Below are 18,243 nucleotides of genomic sequence, written 5' to 3' on the forward strand. Positions count from 1 at the left end.
GCACAACATACTTTATTCATCAATTACCTGAAAAGCTTTTTACGATTTATTCTTCTTCTCCCTCAGCTTTTCCATTTTCAGGGGTCGCTGGTATTTACTCTTCGTCGCCACTCATTTCTGTCGACCGGGTCTTTTTCACCTAAACCTTTCTCTCTCAAGTCCTCTGTCACACAGTCCTTCCATCTACTCGGTTTTCCTTTACCTCTTCTTCGATCAACTTCTAACAGCTCTCTCCTTCGTCCCACATAGTTTTCATCTCTACGTCTGACATGACCAAACCATTGCAGCCTTTGTTCTTGAATTTTTTTTGAGACTGTAGTCAGGCTCTTTCCTTAATCAAGTTGCTTCTGATCCTGTCTCTCCTGGTCTTACCCAACATCCACCGTAACATTTTCATTTCAGCTACCTCCATCTTCTTTTTCTGGATCTTCTTTACAGGTCACACTTCACCGCCGTAGACCAACGCAAGTCTCAACACACTTTGGTATATCCACAAGGAAACTAAATTTCTGTAGTTGGCTGTATACCATCACAAAAATTTTATTTTAAAAATTTCTTTATAAAAGGTATAATAATCAAAACCCTATCGGGCTACATCACAGAAGGTTTACGGAATTTATATTCCATCATCAGTGCTATCCTAAAACCACTTTAATTAAATCAAACATGAAAGTTAAAATTTTGACCAAGGTTATTACAAAAAGTGTGGTTAATACTTATAATGTGTGGTTATGATGTTTAAGTTACAACAGAAATAGATTACATGGCAACGTAAGACTCCACTGGAGGTCGCTAGTCCTAAGACGAAGTGTCTGTGAGGACTTGTTGATATAAAATGACATGTTAGGACAGGACGGAAGTCGGAACAAAGCAGTCAATGTAACCGAAGATATGTGTCTAAATGTGACAGCAGCCAGCAATATGTAAAATTAAATATGTTAAAATTTGATTAATAATAACAGTAGCAAGTAATTTGAGGTATGATTTATCCTAAAAATAGGTTGGGAAATTTATAAATTGGCTATTAATGTAGGTAGACTAAAGTTTGGTAAAAATTATGAGTATAGGTAGGCAACCAACTATACAGATATCTGAATTTAGTGGTGGTGAACTAAAGATTTTTATAAAAGGCTCTATATGTTTTTTCAACATTTGTTACCGGGAATATAGAAAGCAGATATTTGTAGGAAGTTGGGTTTTTTTTTTTAATTTTATTATTGAAAAGTGAAATGTTAATTGATGTATTTGAGTGTACTAGTGATATGGAATGTGAATAGAATAAATGTTGTAATGTACTGTTGGTATATTACTTAACTTATAACTTAAGTAGAAAAGGCCCTACTTGTTAAAAAGCAACATTTGGTACCTGAGAAATATAAAAAGTGTAAGTTATAAGTTCATGAATATAAGGTGAATGGATAAAGTTAATTAAATGTTATTGTGTGTTGACATAATATGTAAAACCAACAAAAATTGATGGGTTAAGTGTGGCTCTGTTTGGCTGAAGTTATAATATGTGATGTTTTAATGTTGATGTGAGAAGAGAAAAGACTCGACAAGAGGCTGAGATCTCCAGAGGTCCGAAACCATAACCTGAGGGAAGTATGTGTCGATAAGGAAAATAAAGTATGTTATAAAGAAAAATGGAAGGGTGATGATCTTAGTTAAGCAGATGTGTTAAAAGTGGTGTGGGCATTACTGTAATATTGTGAATTATATATATTCTTACAGAGTGAAATATTGATTGATGTACGTAATTATGTATTTAATATAGGAGGTGGTCAGAATGATTGGTTTCTTAAATACTGCTAGTATATTAACTTATAACTTGAGTAAAATGCCCATGTTAAAATATTACATTTTTTGGTACCTGAAAAAAAAAAAAGTTAGAACTACTATATATTAACTTGCATCCATCTCCAAGATATCTCGACTTATTACCTTTCCAACGAGTTTCCTGCGCACAAAGTATACCAATCCTTTTCCTCTGCATGAAATCGGCGAGCTCTCTTCCTTTACTTGTCATGCTTCCGACGTTAAGAGTTACAACTCTCAGTACTAGCTTCTTTTGGCCCCTTCTGTCCTCTAAGGGGCAGCCCTAGCTCACTTTTTGCAGGGGTCAGGCGAAACCGCAACTGCGCCCTAGCCTGTAAACTATTTTCCATATTCCTTCTTACCATGGTTTTAGCAAGGTTTTTACTGCCGGATGTCCTTCCTGACGCAAACCCTCCTCCTTTATCCGGGCTTGGGACCGGCACTGATAGATACAGAGCTACTCAATTCACCCCGCAACTACCAGAGACGGAGTTCTTTTTAAGATTTATTATCAAAATTAATTTGATCTGAGTGCTATTCTATTATATTAGAATATGAAAATGGTACAGTCTATTCCATGAATATTCGACTGTTTTATATTATAGCGACATCGAATATTTTACTGTGCAACATAAGAAGTACGACAGTAAATTGCTCTAATAATTATTCCAATAAAAAGGATCTACTGTCAGTTTGAAATAATTTACTACTGATTCTAATTTATTTCAAAGAGTGTGTTTGTGTATTGAAGCCAAAAATGCTGAGACGTGTTTTAGATAACTTTATATTTAATCTAAATGCTTATTTTACTGCTGATAAAACCAATGCTACCACTTTTATCTGTTCATAAGTGTGTGTGTGTGTGTGTGTGTGTGTGTGTGTGTGTGTGTGTGTGTGTGTGTGTGTGTGTGTGTGTGTGTGTGTGTGTGTCCTTGGTATAGGTTCAACTCTTATTAAGGGTGTTAACTTTAAATGAAATTTTGATGTTGTCAGAAGAGGTGCTGATGATTTGTTTGATTCTTTCGGATAATGGAATGATAAAGAAGCATAAATGGGAGAAATATTGAAAATTGAGGGAAAGGCTGATTGTTGGAGGAGCCTGAGCTCTCCTTTGTGTTGAAGTTTATCTATAATAGATGGATCACAACCATTGTTAACTGCAATTTCTTTAATAATATTCAATTCATTATTGAAATCTATCGACGAAAGAGTTAAGCGGTATTGGTATTAAAAGTGAGTGTTTCGCGTTTTTTTTTACTATTTAGTAAAAGGTTTAGTATATTTGTCATTTTTTTTGTATCTATTTTAAACCAATCTTCTCATAGGTAAAATGTGAGTTTTCTTTGTCGCTCAAAAACAGAAGCGCCCTTTTTTCCTTTTCATTTAGTGCCAAATTCTGTCTACTTCCCTTTCAGTTGGTACGTTACAATTTTCAACTTTTTTATCACAATATTGCCATAAATGATTATCATAATTTTGCCAGAAAACATTGATGGTCTACAAATTATCTTGATTTTATTTACGAAGCAAAAGAGAAAATGAACATTTTAATAAACTCAAACAAAACCAATTTTTTAGTCTTAAGCCGTAAACCACATCAAGATACAGGGTTTCAATTAAATGGATTCCAAGTTGAAAAAGAGAAAAAAGATAATCTGTTTCGAGTTGCCGTGAACAAAGTTATTATTGCCAATAAAGAAGTTGAAAAAGTTCACCAACTTACATATTTTGGAGCCGTCATAATGGAAAACTACATCCAGATATAGAAATAAAACGCAGAATAGCAATGACTTAAAAATTTTCTGAAAATTAATCTTCCAAAAATTAACCTTCTCAATTTAGAGCTAAGACAAAGGAGGACTAAGTACTACGTTTGGTTTAATGAAATGCTCCGGTATGGAGCAGAAGTGTAAACTTTCAAAGTATCAGGCATGGACCGAATTGAAGTATTATAAATGTGTATTCATAGACGGGCGTTGAAGATACCTAGGATAGCAAGAAAAACTAACGAGGAAGTACTAAGGATGGTCAACACAATTAGATAATTACTAAAGACTGTTAAACACTGGAAAATGTTTTATCTGAGACATATATTTAGGGGAAATCGATACAGAATACTACAATTAATTCTTAAAGGCAAAACAATGCAACAAATGCAGGACAATTATTCCATGTTGCAGAAGATCGAGAAGCCTTCGTAATGGTGATCGCCACCGTCGGCAATTCTGATATGGCACGTGAAGAAGAAGTTCATATCTCTTTAAAACCCCTTTTTCATGCATTACCGAGTCGTATCGAGTGATGGTAATGCATAAAACGGTCCTGTGCTGATGTAGAACTTCTGGCCTTCCAATGCTACTCCGCTCGGCTTCGTTGTAGTTAATTCTTAATAATAAGAGATGATTCCTTTTTAGTAATGCTCTGCAATAGAAAATTTTAATATGCTAGAGATTTATTAAGAATTCTTTACGGTTCACAAATGCACTGAATGCTTGACAATCCATACATTTCAAAATTATTACCATAAAAATATAATTATTTTAGAATAATTCTTTTTGTGGAAAAAAAAGCATTTATTCGGTGTGTTTATTTGCATTTAATTTAAAAATGATCAACTATGTTTATGGTCAATATATTATTTGAATACTAGCAATCCCCTTGTCTAGGTAAAGAATTTTTTTTCGAAATTATAAACTAGGAGGTGAACATAATTAAACAAATAATTTATCCAGGTATTTATTTGTCAGATGTGTGTAATAACTAATTTACAATGTTTTAAATAAACTGTATGGTATTCATAATGAAAATTATTGCTTATATTACAAATCTTCAGGCAATAATTAGTTGACTCAAAATGAAAAAATAGTTAGATATTAGATATTTTAATTGTTAAATTGATATCGTTAATTGTTATTTATAATTCAAAATTATTGTCTTCTCTAGATAGCTTAATGGTAGTTTTAACATATAATCAATAATCAATGCAACATAATTTAAGGTTTGTAAACGATCAAATGAGATATTTATCTATTGGAAAATATGCTCAGTGCCCAGTTCAACATTGATAAATAATACGAGAAGAAGAAAGATCTAAATATCATTCAGCGGTCTAGAAACATTTGAGCGGATTAGCAATAACAAAATATTGGAGGAAATTTGAAAACGGTCGATAGGAGAAAAGCAGTGAAAATACGAAGAACAAAACAATTACAAATATTTTAGAGGACCATAATCAGGAAGTAAGTAATTAGAAATTAAGAAGAAATATAAATAGATTAATTCTACTTCATACTGTTCTTTTACACAGTACTTAGAAGTTGAAAATTTGTGAAAAATAGGGTGATATTGCTAGCATACTACCTCTTTCAAACTCCCATTTCTTTAGTAAATCCAAGGCCTAGATGGTTGATGTCTTAATTTTAGATCGGGTACAAAATTTTGTCTCTGATATTTCAGAAACGACTGGCACACTACACTATCCATATTATCGGATTCTGGCAAAAGATTTTAAAAACGGAGCTACCACTGATCACCGTACCCATCACACAAACACTAAAAAAACGAAGGTTTGACATAGACTGCAACTACATGATTGTGGACTTGAAGGTAGCTTCTGATACAATTAAAAGATCCCAATTATACTTGGCTATGATCAATTTTGGAACACCAAAACAATTGATAGAATTAAATAAATTAAAAATGATTAAACTTATGTGAAGTGCAAGCACAAAGGGGTCCCTCAGAACAATTTAAAACTAACAGAGACTCCGTCGAGCAAATGTGCTATCATGAACGGATTTATGTTATGAGACACACAGGGATAAAATTAATAGTTGACGATATCGTTATAATCGAAAAAACCGCGATAAAGCAGTTGGAAGTTTTCACGCGTATCAAACATGCTGCAGAAAACATTGACCTTATGGTTAGTAGACAGAAAACTGAATATATACCGGTAATATTAATAATTCAACCCAATAACTTATAGATATTGCTACATAAGCTCATTGGTGGACTACAAAAAATTACATCCAAAGAAATGGGAAAGCGAATATGCGTGGCTAACCGCTGCTACTTTAGACTTGTCTCTCTTAACTAAGAGCCAAAATATATATATCAAGGCAACAAAATGCAAACTTTACAAAACAATACTATTCCTAGTGCTCACTTGCATTCTGAAATATTGGCAATAACGCTGCGAAATGAGGAGCTGCTGTGAATCTATAAAAGAAAAGTATTGTGAAAAGGCGGTACAATTTTGAACTCTATAAACTTTTCGTCGATACAGATATTGTTAAAATCATGAATATCGACAATTGTCACCGAGATGCAGATGGACAGAAGTGACTGCTAAACTAACCATGAAAAATAAGCCGATCGGAAGAAGGGGGGACCTAAGCTCAAATATCTGAACGAGGTCAAGAAAGGTTTGACAGATATTGGAGCGAGATGGAGAGAAAAGCATTGACAGGGAGGAATGTTTTTGAAGCAGGCCAAAGCTCACGAATGGCTTTAGCGCCATCTAATGATGGTGATTAATTAACTTATTGTCATCCTGAACTTGGTTACTTTGACCTTTTAAAATTATCTACGCCTTAATCCGGTTTTATAATTGCTTCTTAAAGTTTGGAACATCAATTTTCGTTGCACCCTGTGTTGCATATTAATTTATTTCAAATTATAGCCAACTTTGCTATCAGCAGTACCAGATGCAACCAACACAGTTGGATTTAAAATGACAATTAAACTGTATATAAAAACAATATATGTATATGATAAATGTAACCGTTATATAACTGCGTATCAAAATGAAAAGGAGATTTCATACATAATACTGACAAATAACAATGAGTTTTTCTTATAAAAATACAAAAGAATTTTTTTTTCATTTTGAGCCCAACGCCTGAATTATTATTAAACACGTATAGTACATAATATTATATCTCACGCAGAGATATTTCACTACTAGAGTTTTTCTTCATATTTTTACAATTATCCATACAAAAATTGGACACCACCGTTCAGGAACCAAAGCCTAAAAACCTACCAATAAAAAATATGTTTAGAGAGTGTTTCAAGAATATTTGGGACATAATACAGTGCATTCAAAAAGTCGTCGCGCAAAGTATTGATATTCTGTCTGGGTACTCCCCTTTATGTAGACTCACCAAACGTTACTGTTTCGTTTCAGCAAGCATCAGTATTCACTGCTGTTTCATTACATATTCACGTGAACGTTTCCAGTTGATTATTTTGTTTTTTTTTTCGTTTTGTCACTGTTAAATAGCTAGGTAATCATTGAAATAAGTATTTTTTCCAATAAATAGTCGTTCTGTTATACAGGATACATTACTCGATATTTCCAATAAAATGTCCATAAGATCTAACAAGTCAATGAGAAAACTCACACAGAAAACTGATGTTAGTGTCTCAACGGTTTTTCCATATAAAGTGAGTCATGCATTAATTAAAAACTATTAATCATAGCAAAAGAATGGTTCAATAATTTCATTCAACAAAATGTAATCGATGTTCTCAACGAAACGTTCTTCAATGATGAGGCGTGGTTCTTTTTATCCGGACACATGAACTCGCAAAATTTCAGTCTGTGGAGTACTTACAATACCCACTTTCGTTGCTTCTGTTGAGACGTGCTAATGTCCATACTTAATAAAAAATCTTAAAGATAAAGACATATACATAAATTTTATAGCAATTGGGAAGAAATGTTAAAGCGTGTGTTTGAAAACATGATTAGACCAATTGGTGCGTATTCAACAACAGGGAAATTACTTTAAATATTTAACGTGAAATATACATTTTTGTGTCTTACAGAATGAATATTGGATAAAATAACTTATTTTTTTTTTATTGAGTTTTATTGTATATTTCACTGCGGAGCGACATTTTAAACACACTGTATTTATATATTTTTATCAATTTATACTCAATTTTGTACATATTACGTCACACAAATTCATAAAAGCCTCCGGTCACTAAAACTGATCGTAATAGGAAATTATTATTTCAGGACACTACTTATCTTAAGAACAATGTTTTTGTTGAACACCAAATTTAAATTTTTGTTATTCCTTGTGTTTGGGCTTTGGAAAATTTGTAAAATAATATGTATTGTCTTTAAATGATTTAGAGCGTGTATCACTCTTACATACTACATGATGACATCGCTTCATTGTTTCTTTTCATACAGGTATCATAATAATAATCGATTAAAAAAATGATTGGCTAATTGAGGCACTGTTTTCTTTATTTTCGTATTTTTTTTTAATAACTAGACTTTTCTTGGTATTTTTTATCTTAATTATGTGTTCACATCATCGAGTTAGAATCTATGGAGAGGGCATCACGTGACTAAAAACGACCTCACTTCGGCCATATCGTTAAGATTGTTTTGACACTTTTGACAGATCGTATATATTTGTTTACGTTTGTTGTTTGTTCGAATATTTTTAGTTTTATAATACTTTTATAGAAACTGTAATAATATATTGTGATAGTGCATAATAATGGTTTCTTGTTCTCAACGTAGTTGCAGTAGCAGAAGAAATGTTAATAAAAAATCTTCAGGAATAACGTTCTACAGGTTAGTATACAAATATGTAAACAAAGTAATGTAAATCTTCTGAATAACTAGCCATATTTTTATAGTAGTTTTAATATTATTGAGTCCGGCCATGATCCCACCGCCATATTGGTATCATCGTTAGCCACGCCTACCTACGCCGTTTTTAATACATACGTTAATATGCTCATAGCTTCTCCATAGATTCTAACTCGATGGTTCACATGCACTTTATTCCTAACCTAGCATGTTTGTTTACAAAAAACTGTACCTACTAAAAAAATGGCTGACAAACGGACAAAGTTTTCCAATAAAATTGTTAGTATTTCTACATAAAATTTAAAAAATATTAAATATTTGAAATTATGAAAAAATTGATGATCATTATTTGGAGATAGGATTTTAAATGTTTTGACCCTAAAATAGAAATAAGTGTTTTATGCATATATTAATCAAATATCATCATGAGTGGCAAACACGAGACTATAGCTTATTTGTAGTGTACCGTTTTACTTCTAACCTATTGTCATTGTCAACAAAAGTCTATTATAAAGTATAAGTAAAAATACTTTATTATTAAAGAATTACTGTTCTTAAGAAGTATGTTGAATGTATACACAATCAATATATATAATTTGCTTATTCTGTCTGTCCGTAATTAAAATCCCAGCGCTGGCATTACATCATATCCCCGTTACTGCTTCGATTAGAGCGTGCGATGCGTTTAATGAAAGGTTATGTGATAACGATTATAATAAGACAGAAAAACGAACAAGGCGACTAACAAAAGGGCAATACACCTTATCTTCGTTATTAATAACCGTATAGTGACATACGAGATATCACATGACAGTACGGATGATAATACACACTGTTAGGTAAGTCTGCTTTATTGATCTGAAGAAGGCCTCTGACTGAGTACAAAATAAACAAATGATCGAATCCTAACATGCGACATAGCAAATGAAAGGGAAGAATATAATAAATAAGTATATTAAGATAGAAAAAACAAAGGCGACTACGAAAGGGCACTACACAGCACCTTCGAATGGAAATAACGAATATATTAAGATAAAAAACAATCAGTTTTTAGTTGTTACCACCCGTGGAGACACGATGACGACTATTAGGCCGAAGTCTGTTTTTGCGTCTTAAAACGTTTTATTTTGCATTTTTCATATTCATTCATAATATCAAAATAAATCTGACCAGAATATTTTTGGTGTGACAAAACAAAAGCATTTTAGTAGAACATCATACGTTCTAGAATCTCGTTGCATTAGAATCGGGCCACATTGTAGTCTTCTACAATTGCGTTGAGTAGATTAAGACTACCATGAAGTTCTTATGGTTCTTTTCAGAACCTTCTTTCGGTTGTGACGGATTGTTGTGTTTTAGGTATGTTGAGAATTATTGCATACTAGAGACATACATATTAGAGACAAATTTGACAGTTGCCAAGATAGTATTACCAAGCTGAAGAAAGAAAATGAACCTATTAGAAAGGAAAGTAAACTGACAAAGAAGGAAGTTCGAGAATTAAGTACTAGATTTGAGTACCTAGAGAAAGAGAAGAAAAACGATAACGTGATTGTAACAGGTTATAGACGCTGATGAGCCGGAGGTGCTGAAATCGGCCCTGGGAAAAATGATAGAAGAAACTTTACAAATACAGGTAGGGATTAAATGAGTTCTAAAGATAGGAGAGAGAACATGTCTGCTACAGCTATAAAACCGAGAAGAAAAGGAGAAGCTAATGAGAAATAAAAGAAAATTAAAAGACTTTAAAGAAGGAAAAATTTACATAAACGATGACTTGACAATAACTGAGAAAAGAATCCAAGAGAATAAAAAAAGGCAAGAGGCCTGAAGAAAAGGTAAAACAGTAAAAAGGGGGTTTCGGAAGGTTACAATATATGGAGATGGAACCAAACAAAAGGGGAGCTAGGCCCACCAGGGTCTTCCCTGGTGGGTCTAGCTAGAGCCTAAACTAGAGCCGATCAGCAGGGATGAATCAAAGGATAATGGAACTATGGCAATAAACGAGGGCATGGAGATATTATCAATAGAGGAAACAAGGAAAATAAGGAAAAATAAATGTCACTCAAGTACAATCCGGATAGGTTCCTGGAACATGAGAGGTACTTATGAAGCAAAAACCCTAAAATATATAGTGTCAGTGATGAAACAATGCACAGTGGATATCCTGGTAATGCAAAAAACGAAACAAAAGGGAACTAGTATAACAATGAGAGGCAACTATAGCTTTTTGAGTAGTGGTGGGGAAGACCGAATGTTGTGAATGGGTTTTATAGTTAGTGACCGGTTACATAGTACGATAGTGGATTTCGAGTCAATATCTGAACGGATTTGTAGGCTGAGACTAAGAGGTAAGACTAGAAAATTAAGTTTAATAAATGGGCAGGGAGTGTAAAACAGGAATTCTATAGTAAAATTGAACTTATATAATCAAATTCCAAAATACAAGGTTTGTCTTTTTAGTTTTTGCATATATCTGCTTAGAGGGCTCCACAAATAAAACCTTACGACATAAATGTAACCTCAATATTTTATTGACATAAATCGAGAGTTTCATTGCGATACAAGTCGTGTAAATACAGTGAATTTTTGAAATTAGCAAGTCGGTCGAAAAATGGACCTAAGCCGAGAACATTTTCGAGCAATTATGTTTTACAATTGCTCTTTTTTCCCAATTATTTATTTATGTTTTATTTAATTATTATATCATTTTTTTAAACAATAAACATTAAATCTTCAACCTCTAGCTAGTCAAATATTAAGCAAAAAATTAAGCAGATTTGCGACTGACGCATATCGTGATTATTGATGCAAGGTACATCCTGAATTGATTCCAGCAAAGAAATAGACTCCTACGGAAAATGTCCATAATGGTCTGCTTTTCGACAGATTCCGCCTGGACTATTTATAGATTTTGATTACGTTAGTTAATTTTTTCCGTCATATTATTTCAGCAGTATAAATATAAATCAAAGTTATAAATTAATTTTATATTTAAAAAAATATAAATTAATTTTTTTGTGAGTAAACGTCATTTAGTATATATAAATATTCTAGAAAATGTTTAGATTCTTAGAACTGTTGGTGTATAATACTGTTACGAACATGCTTTCGGTATGGCCTATGTAACGGTTGCATCTCGAAATGGCCTCGAAAACCTTCGCGATGTTTCGAGCGCTGTAGAAATCCATTTGTCAAACAACGAATTAGAGGTGGGACAACTCCAGAAGATTCGAGAATAATACTTTTTGGTATATATATATATGTAACGATGTTATGAGTGAGTTAGTTGATAAGAGAGTACCGAACTGTAAACTTATAAATAAATATATTTATATAAATTCGAACCGCTCGTTTTATTTAATCTCGCTACAATACTCATTTGTATTGGACTAAAATGGAAATTATGAATAAAATGAAACCCAATGCTGAGAAAACTATTTATATGCCAAGTTATCTAATTAGTTGATTTCTTTTATGCACTTTGTATTTAGTAAAGACAAGAAACTATAAAGACAATATAATTTTTTTTAATTATTATATTTTTGTAATGTTTGCATAAATAAGCATACATATTTGCCACGAACAGGTTCGAAAAATTGAATTAGCGAAAATACAGTGAATAAGTGTGCGTACATTGTTCCGGATTTTGATATAATTTCAACATCTACCTTTTATGATCAACAAAGACAATATATCCGACCCTCATTGAATAACATTGGAGTGATACCTATCATGTATAGTAATTACTATTATAAAAATATTGAAAATTTACCTTCAGTTATCATATTCTTCATCAATGTATAAATTATTATCGCTGGAGTTTTGACTGTAGCGGGAAATGGGTACTAAAGGAGGTACAATATCATTAGGATTTACTCTAGGTGGTAAATTGCTAGAAGATCTGCTCGTTGGTAGAAGTTGTGGAACTTCCGCCAACTCTTCAGAAGCTATTGTTACATGCAATTTTGGTTCGTCTGGTTTTAATAAATTAGTCACAGAAAAATTTATCTTGCTATTCTCAGCATTTACTACTTTTGGGCCGTATTGAATCACGGGCGTTCTGCTAGTGGAGGTACTTTGTTCATTCAAGGCTGTATTAGAAGGGGATGGGACATAGACTTCAGTTTGGGGAATATTTCGTTCGTTTGTACTTCCCCTCGACGATCTAGCCCTACTACTAGCACTACTGTAAAAAATATAATGAAATGTTAATAAATCAGTAATCGATAATGCTAATACGATTTTAATATATCATATATATATATATATATATATATATATATATTAAAATCATATATCATATATATTAAAATTAGTATATTATCAGTTTTTATAAGGCGGTCATAAACTTGATTCAGAATATGTGGCGAGGGGAACAAATGCCAGGCAGACGTAGAGGGGCTATTATATTGTCCAATACTCAAAAAAGGTGATAGGAAACTCTGCAGTACAGGGGTATCTCATTCTGGGATGTACTTCAAACCAAGATCCACTGATAATCATGTTTTGGGCCTACATAATGTTATTTATCTATTTTCAACAAGCATATATATTATGTTAAATATGCAAAATAATTTCAGACAATGGGAGAACTCGGTATACCAGTAAAAGTTATAAGGTTAGTGTATATGACACTGAAAAATACCACAAGTAAAGTAGCAATTAAGGGCAGTTTCGAATTAATATTGTACAGAACCAAGGAGAATCCCTCTAGAATTCCCGAGAAAACAACACTATTTATTAATAACTTATTATAAGAAAAATTAAAATACGAACAACAGGAACTATACTTCAGTCTGAGACAGTGAGCTTGAGTTCGCTTCCAGTCAACACAGAACTGAGTGGGAAAGTTCTCATCCCAATATGGCACATCTCAATGGCTAAGAGGGTACGGCCTATGGGTATATAGGACCTACGACAGATGTGAATCAAGTGTAACAAAATAAACCATTGAGAACATGACATAAGACTTATATCATTGACTGTAGACCAATTAGAAGGATAACCAACCAGGAATTATTAATAAACAAAATAATAAAGAAACAATTGAACTAATATGGATAATTGATGATACTGCAACCCAGTAAAAAATAAAATATGCAAAATAAATAATATCACAAGACAAAAAGCAGCAAATTGTAGAGGCGGGCAAAATTAAGGAGTAAACACTTGAAGAAATGAAAATAATATCAGAACATAGAAAAAAATCGAAGAAATGGGTGAATGAAAACTAATATCACTAACCAACTACATCTGACAAGTAAAAGAAAAGTGAAAAGAAAAGAAGTGTCCGCTTCCTATAAATGCCGTTGAAAGAGAGTGTTGTTTCTTAACATTAAAAAACTGGATTATCCCGAGCTGGTGCGCAAAAATCTCTAAATTAATTTTTTGTTATTTTTAAAATTGACATAATTTGTTGAACCCTTTCCAAGTGAAAAGTGTTTTGACAAAAAGCTTGTACATTGGGCTTTCAGTGTTTATTTATAAAATATTTTTTTCAAATGTTGGTTCAAATTGATTTTTTCAAAATCAATCAACTATTTTAATGTCCCATTTTTGACAAAAATATAAGAGAAAATATAACACTCAGTTATTCCTTACCTGGGCAAACTTGGACTTGGTTCATCCATAACCTCTTCTCCTCGAAGAGAACCTTCCTCGAACAGCGCATTATTTTCATTATCTTCTTGTATGCTTGCATCAGGGATATTCTTAACTAGGTCTTTTAGAAAATCAAAACGACTTTCTGACAAAATACACTGTTTCATATGGGACGGAGTCAATGTTTTTGCATTTCTTGCTTGTGTTATCTGCATTGATTTTGTTAAAAGAGACTCGACAAACAGCTCTAATGTTCTAGGTATATATTATTAAGAAAAATAGTGAACATATTAATTCTCATAATTTATATTACTGTGGCTCTATGTCTATTTTTTCTATGGCTTTCATTTATATCATTCTACTATGATCACTAGAATTCTTAGATCACTATATATAATTCAAAGGATCACTAGCACCTGTCATGGAGTAAGCATAATATATCCTCTAGTTTCTAACATAATTATGTATGGAAATAGCTGATCTATGTAATTTTAGGCAAACCTTCCCTACTGCTGGAATTATGTTCCATCCACATTCTCACAGGTATACATTAACCTATTAACAGCCAAAAGTGCGTTTATGCACCCTTTTCATTTTTATTTTACATACCCCTAAAAATTTGGCCTAGAATTTTCCAATTTTGATATAAATATTAAGGGTGCGCGTACGCACTCTTGGCGCATAACGGCATCAGTGACGATTGATGGCCATCGCGACATCAACCCTCGGTCAGTTTGTCAGTTACATCTGGACTGCAATTGTAAGCACATGTAATAGCTTTTTGTAACTGTGAGGTGGTTTATATTACATAAATAAGAACTAAAAATATTTGTTTGTTGCACATAAGGGAATATTCAAAGTGATCTAAAGGTGAGTTGTCAACTTGTTTGGTTTCAAAATTATCTGTCCAGCCTCAAATTCGGTTTTTTTTATTACAGTCAATATGAGTCAAACAAGTACTTCTGGAATGTCGTTGACATTCAGTCAGCGCTATCACTGCTTCTAAAATAAGAAAGAGTGGGGCAACAAATGCAACTTTAGATATTTTTATATGTAGATGCCGCGTGGTCGTAGAATAGCATTAAATTTTTGCGTTTTATAAAATGTTTTAATTTAAAGCAAATTATATTATTTTAACTTTTAATAAATGAATCTTTTTAGAAAAAATATGATTCAAATTTTTAACTGACATTTGTACAAATCTACAAATAATACAATTAAAACTCTCTTCTTATAAACTATAAATAAAATTAATTAAAAGTCAATCATCGGGAGAGAAAGCTCAAAAAATTGTAAGGGTCAAAAAACAATTCCTGATCTTGTTAGTACGCTAGAATTGCTTTTTAGCAAATACACCAAAGAATTATTTTTTATAATTTGAAAATTCGAAATTGTGAAGTATAATTTCGGATTTTTAAATTAAAAAAATAAATAAGTGAGTCTCAAATAACGCCTCACTAGAGCTCAACAAAGGAAGATAAGAAAAAGGCAAAATGGCTGCTGGGACATAGACCATAGCAAATCCCAAGAAATCCAAATCAGCAACACCCAACGATAAAAAGAGACTTCGGGAGAATACCATCACCCTCCTCTTAGCAGAGTTGCTAAGAAACCAAGGGGCTCTAACGAGCAGACTAGGTCATAAAGCACCCTGACAAAAGTATTCAGAATAGTGGTATAGCACACAGACATCATCCTGATACTCAACTAGATTGGGTTCGAGCAAATTTGATCATTAACAAACTGAAGCACTTGATGAGTTGATAATTTCAACGGGAAAGTACCCTGGTGGAATGACAATCTTGCAAATTAAAGGACAGAAGTCAAAATTGTCTAAAAAGTTTGATGAAAAGTTCTGAGAAAATTAAATTTTTGGTTGAAAAATTTTGAATTTTTTAAAAATGTTTCGTAAATTTTTGGGAAGAAAAACAGTATAATAAAAAATTATGTGACGGTTTTTCGTAATGTTGGAACAAACCTATTTTTAATTCAAAGTTATAAAATTTTATTACATGTAATAAAAAAAATAAATACTTTGAATATTGTAAATATCATACCTTTTTAAGTTTTAAAATTAAAAATTTAACAATTTAATATATTAAAAAAAAAGATTTTGTTGTAAAAAAAAAACAAAAAAAAGACAGTTTGCAAATCAATGGCATCGAAATTTGATTACATGTAGATGCAAAAGTTAAATAAATTGCTCTGTTCGTACTCCTTTCCCACTTCCCCCTAACTACATCTTTCACAATGGTTTTAAGCTGATGGCCACGGTTTGAGTTTATGCAGTCACAACTGTGAACAAACTGCCCATTTGAACTGTCCTATATGCATCTATATTCTTTGGTTCTACTTCTGGTTATATAAATTAATGAGATATATGACAAAATACCTATGGCACAAGTGGATGATGCAATAAATAAAAAATGTTCCATGTAGGATATGTACTAATAATTTGGAAACCAATGAGTAAAGAGCTATTTTCCTTATTTCTAGCATTAAGTATACTAGTGATGGTGAACGTGGTGATTTTTAAATCATGCTGTGATCAGTGACTGTGATTTCTACATAAGTGATTTTAAACAGTGACTGTGATCACTGTTCTTTTATGTGCAGTAAGTAACAGGTAGTCACAGTAATCATAAACTAAATAACACAATCGTGATTTAACTAACACAACTAGTTGTTTTGACTTATAATACTAACAATAAAGTAACCCATTTAAACCACTACAAAAAAACTTTCTTGACAAAGCTTCCTCTTTAAATAAAATTTAAATAACTCTAGAATTTCACTTGAATTTTTTATATACTTTTAAGAATGTTTTTATGAAAGACAAATATCAGTAAATAATATAAAATATCTCATATTTCAGTTTTTGATGTATTACTGAAGTTCAAATTTAAAGTTAAATACAATACACTAAATTTACAATTTTCAATGTACATAAAGACTTGGATATTAGCTTTAATGGTACTTCATATATAGTATGGCTATATCACTCCTTAAAATCATTTTTGGGATACATGTCAACTCATTTTCTATTTGTATACTATAATCAACAAGTCAGATATGTATTTTAAATTCAAAAGTAATAATTTAATATTGAATTTTAAAATCTTATTTAAAAATTACTATCTACCAAAATTCAAAACATCTTTTGTTTACAGTATGTTAGGAAAACATTATTTCCATTTATGTCACTTTGCTTTACAACATACAAAAAGAACATGCCCAATTAGTTCTTGCAATTAAACCCCTAACAACGTTAATTTTTAAATATGTAAAAAAAGGATATAGATTATTACTGGTACTGCTTGTGCCACTTTTCCAACTTCTTCATCTGTTTGCATAATTTTTTTTATTCTTCCCTAAAATATGTGTAATATTTAATAATATAAATTAAATGAATAAATAAACTTACAGCTGGAAATCTTGCATTATACTTTTTCTTTTTTGATGGCATATTTATATTAAATTTAAGGACTAAACTTTAATGTCAACAAGCATACACTAGGTTATAATTTAGAAACTTTAATTTTTAATTGTTGGTACTCCATTATATAGACAATAAAAATTTGGCATAGAACCAATAAAACCTTAACCTTAGTAGCTAACAGACACAGAACATGTAAAATCCTGACAGATCACAGCCACAGACACAGCACAGAAAGTTTAATGGCACGAATTTTGAAAAAAATGTAATGCAAAAAACCCAAAAATTAAAAGTATTTACACGTATTTATAACTTAGATTCCAATCGAATATATTACAAGGATACATAACACAGTATCAAATTTGTCCTCAATATTTTATATTATATGATTTTATATACTCAGGTTTATACTTGGATTATAGATGAACTTTAATGAAATTTTTTTCAAACTAACATAATGTATTTTGTATAACTCTTATAATATAATCAAATCACAAATGAACAACTTTTGAATCGAATCGGCCGATTGATCAGGAGTATGTACATGTAGTAAAAGATAAGATAAATTTACGGCACAACATATACAATAATTGATCCCTACTGCAAGGCATTGAGATGCTAAAAATCGGGAAACACGCAAGATATGTTTGAAAATTACTTATTAACAATATGATAAAATAAAAAGAAACTGTCCACAATTTCTCAGGAATTTATATATTTTATGTCAATGTCATCATGTACATCAACTACTATTATGTATGGAACA

General features: G+C 31.7%; 1 protein-coding gene across 1 annotated transcript; it reads right to left on the reverse strand.

Annotated features, from left to right (window-relative positions):
• Nucleotides 1–4,538: 4,538 nt before the first annotated feature.
• Nucleotides 4,539–17,622, reverse strand: NC2alpha (negative cofactor 2 alpha). Its single transcript, XM_072534928.1, has 5 exons — nucleotides 17,466–17,622; nucleotides 17,340–17,412; nucleotides 14,042–14,300; nucleotides 12,213–12,626; nucleotides 4,539–6,858 (listed from the first exon to the last, which is right to left on the reverse strand). The coding sequence occupies exons 1-4, from the start codon at nucleotides 17,505–17,507 to the stop codon at nucleotides 12,215–12,217; spliced, it is 786 nt and encodes a 261-aa protein (XP_072391029.1). The 5' UTR covers nucleotides 17,508–17,622; the 3' UTR covers nucleotides 4,539–6,858; nucleotides 12,213–12,214.
• Between the last annotated feature and the right edge of the window lie 621 nt (nucleotides 17,623–18,243).

The sequence above is a fragment of the Diabrotica undecimpunctata genome, chromosome 6, assembly GCF_040954645.1.
Source record: "Diabrotica undecimpunctata isolate CICGRU chromosome 6, icDiaUnde3, whole genome shotgun sequence".
Taxonomy (NCBI): domain Eukaryota; kingdom Metazoa; phylum Arthropoda; class Insecta; order Coleoptera; family Chrysomelidae; genus Diabrotica; species Diabrotica undecimpunctata.

What these genes read in the sequence shown, in the direction of transcription:
- NC2alpha (XM_072534928.1), bottom strand. Translation starts at nt 17,507, where the DNA reads ATGCCATCAAAAAAGAAAAAGTATAATGCAAGATTTCCAGCT. An exon ending in AGCAGTACCAGTAATAATCT is followed by an intron (nt 14,301 to 17,339) that starts ATATCCTTTTTT and finishes AATAATATATAC; the next exon opens with CTAGAACATTAGAGCTGTTT. An exon ending in CCAAGTCCAAGTTTGCCCAG is followed by an intron (nt 12,627 to 14,041) that starts GTAAGGAATAAC and finishes TATTTTTTACAG; the next exon opens with TAGTGCTAGTAGTAGGGCTA.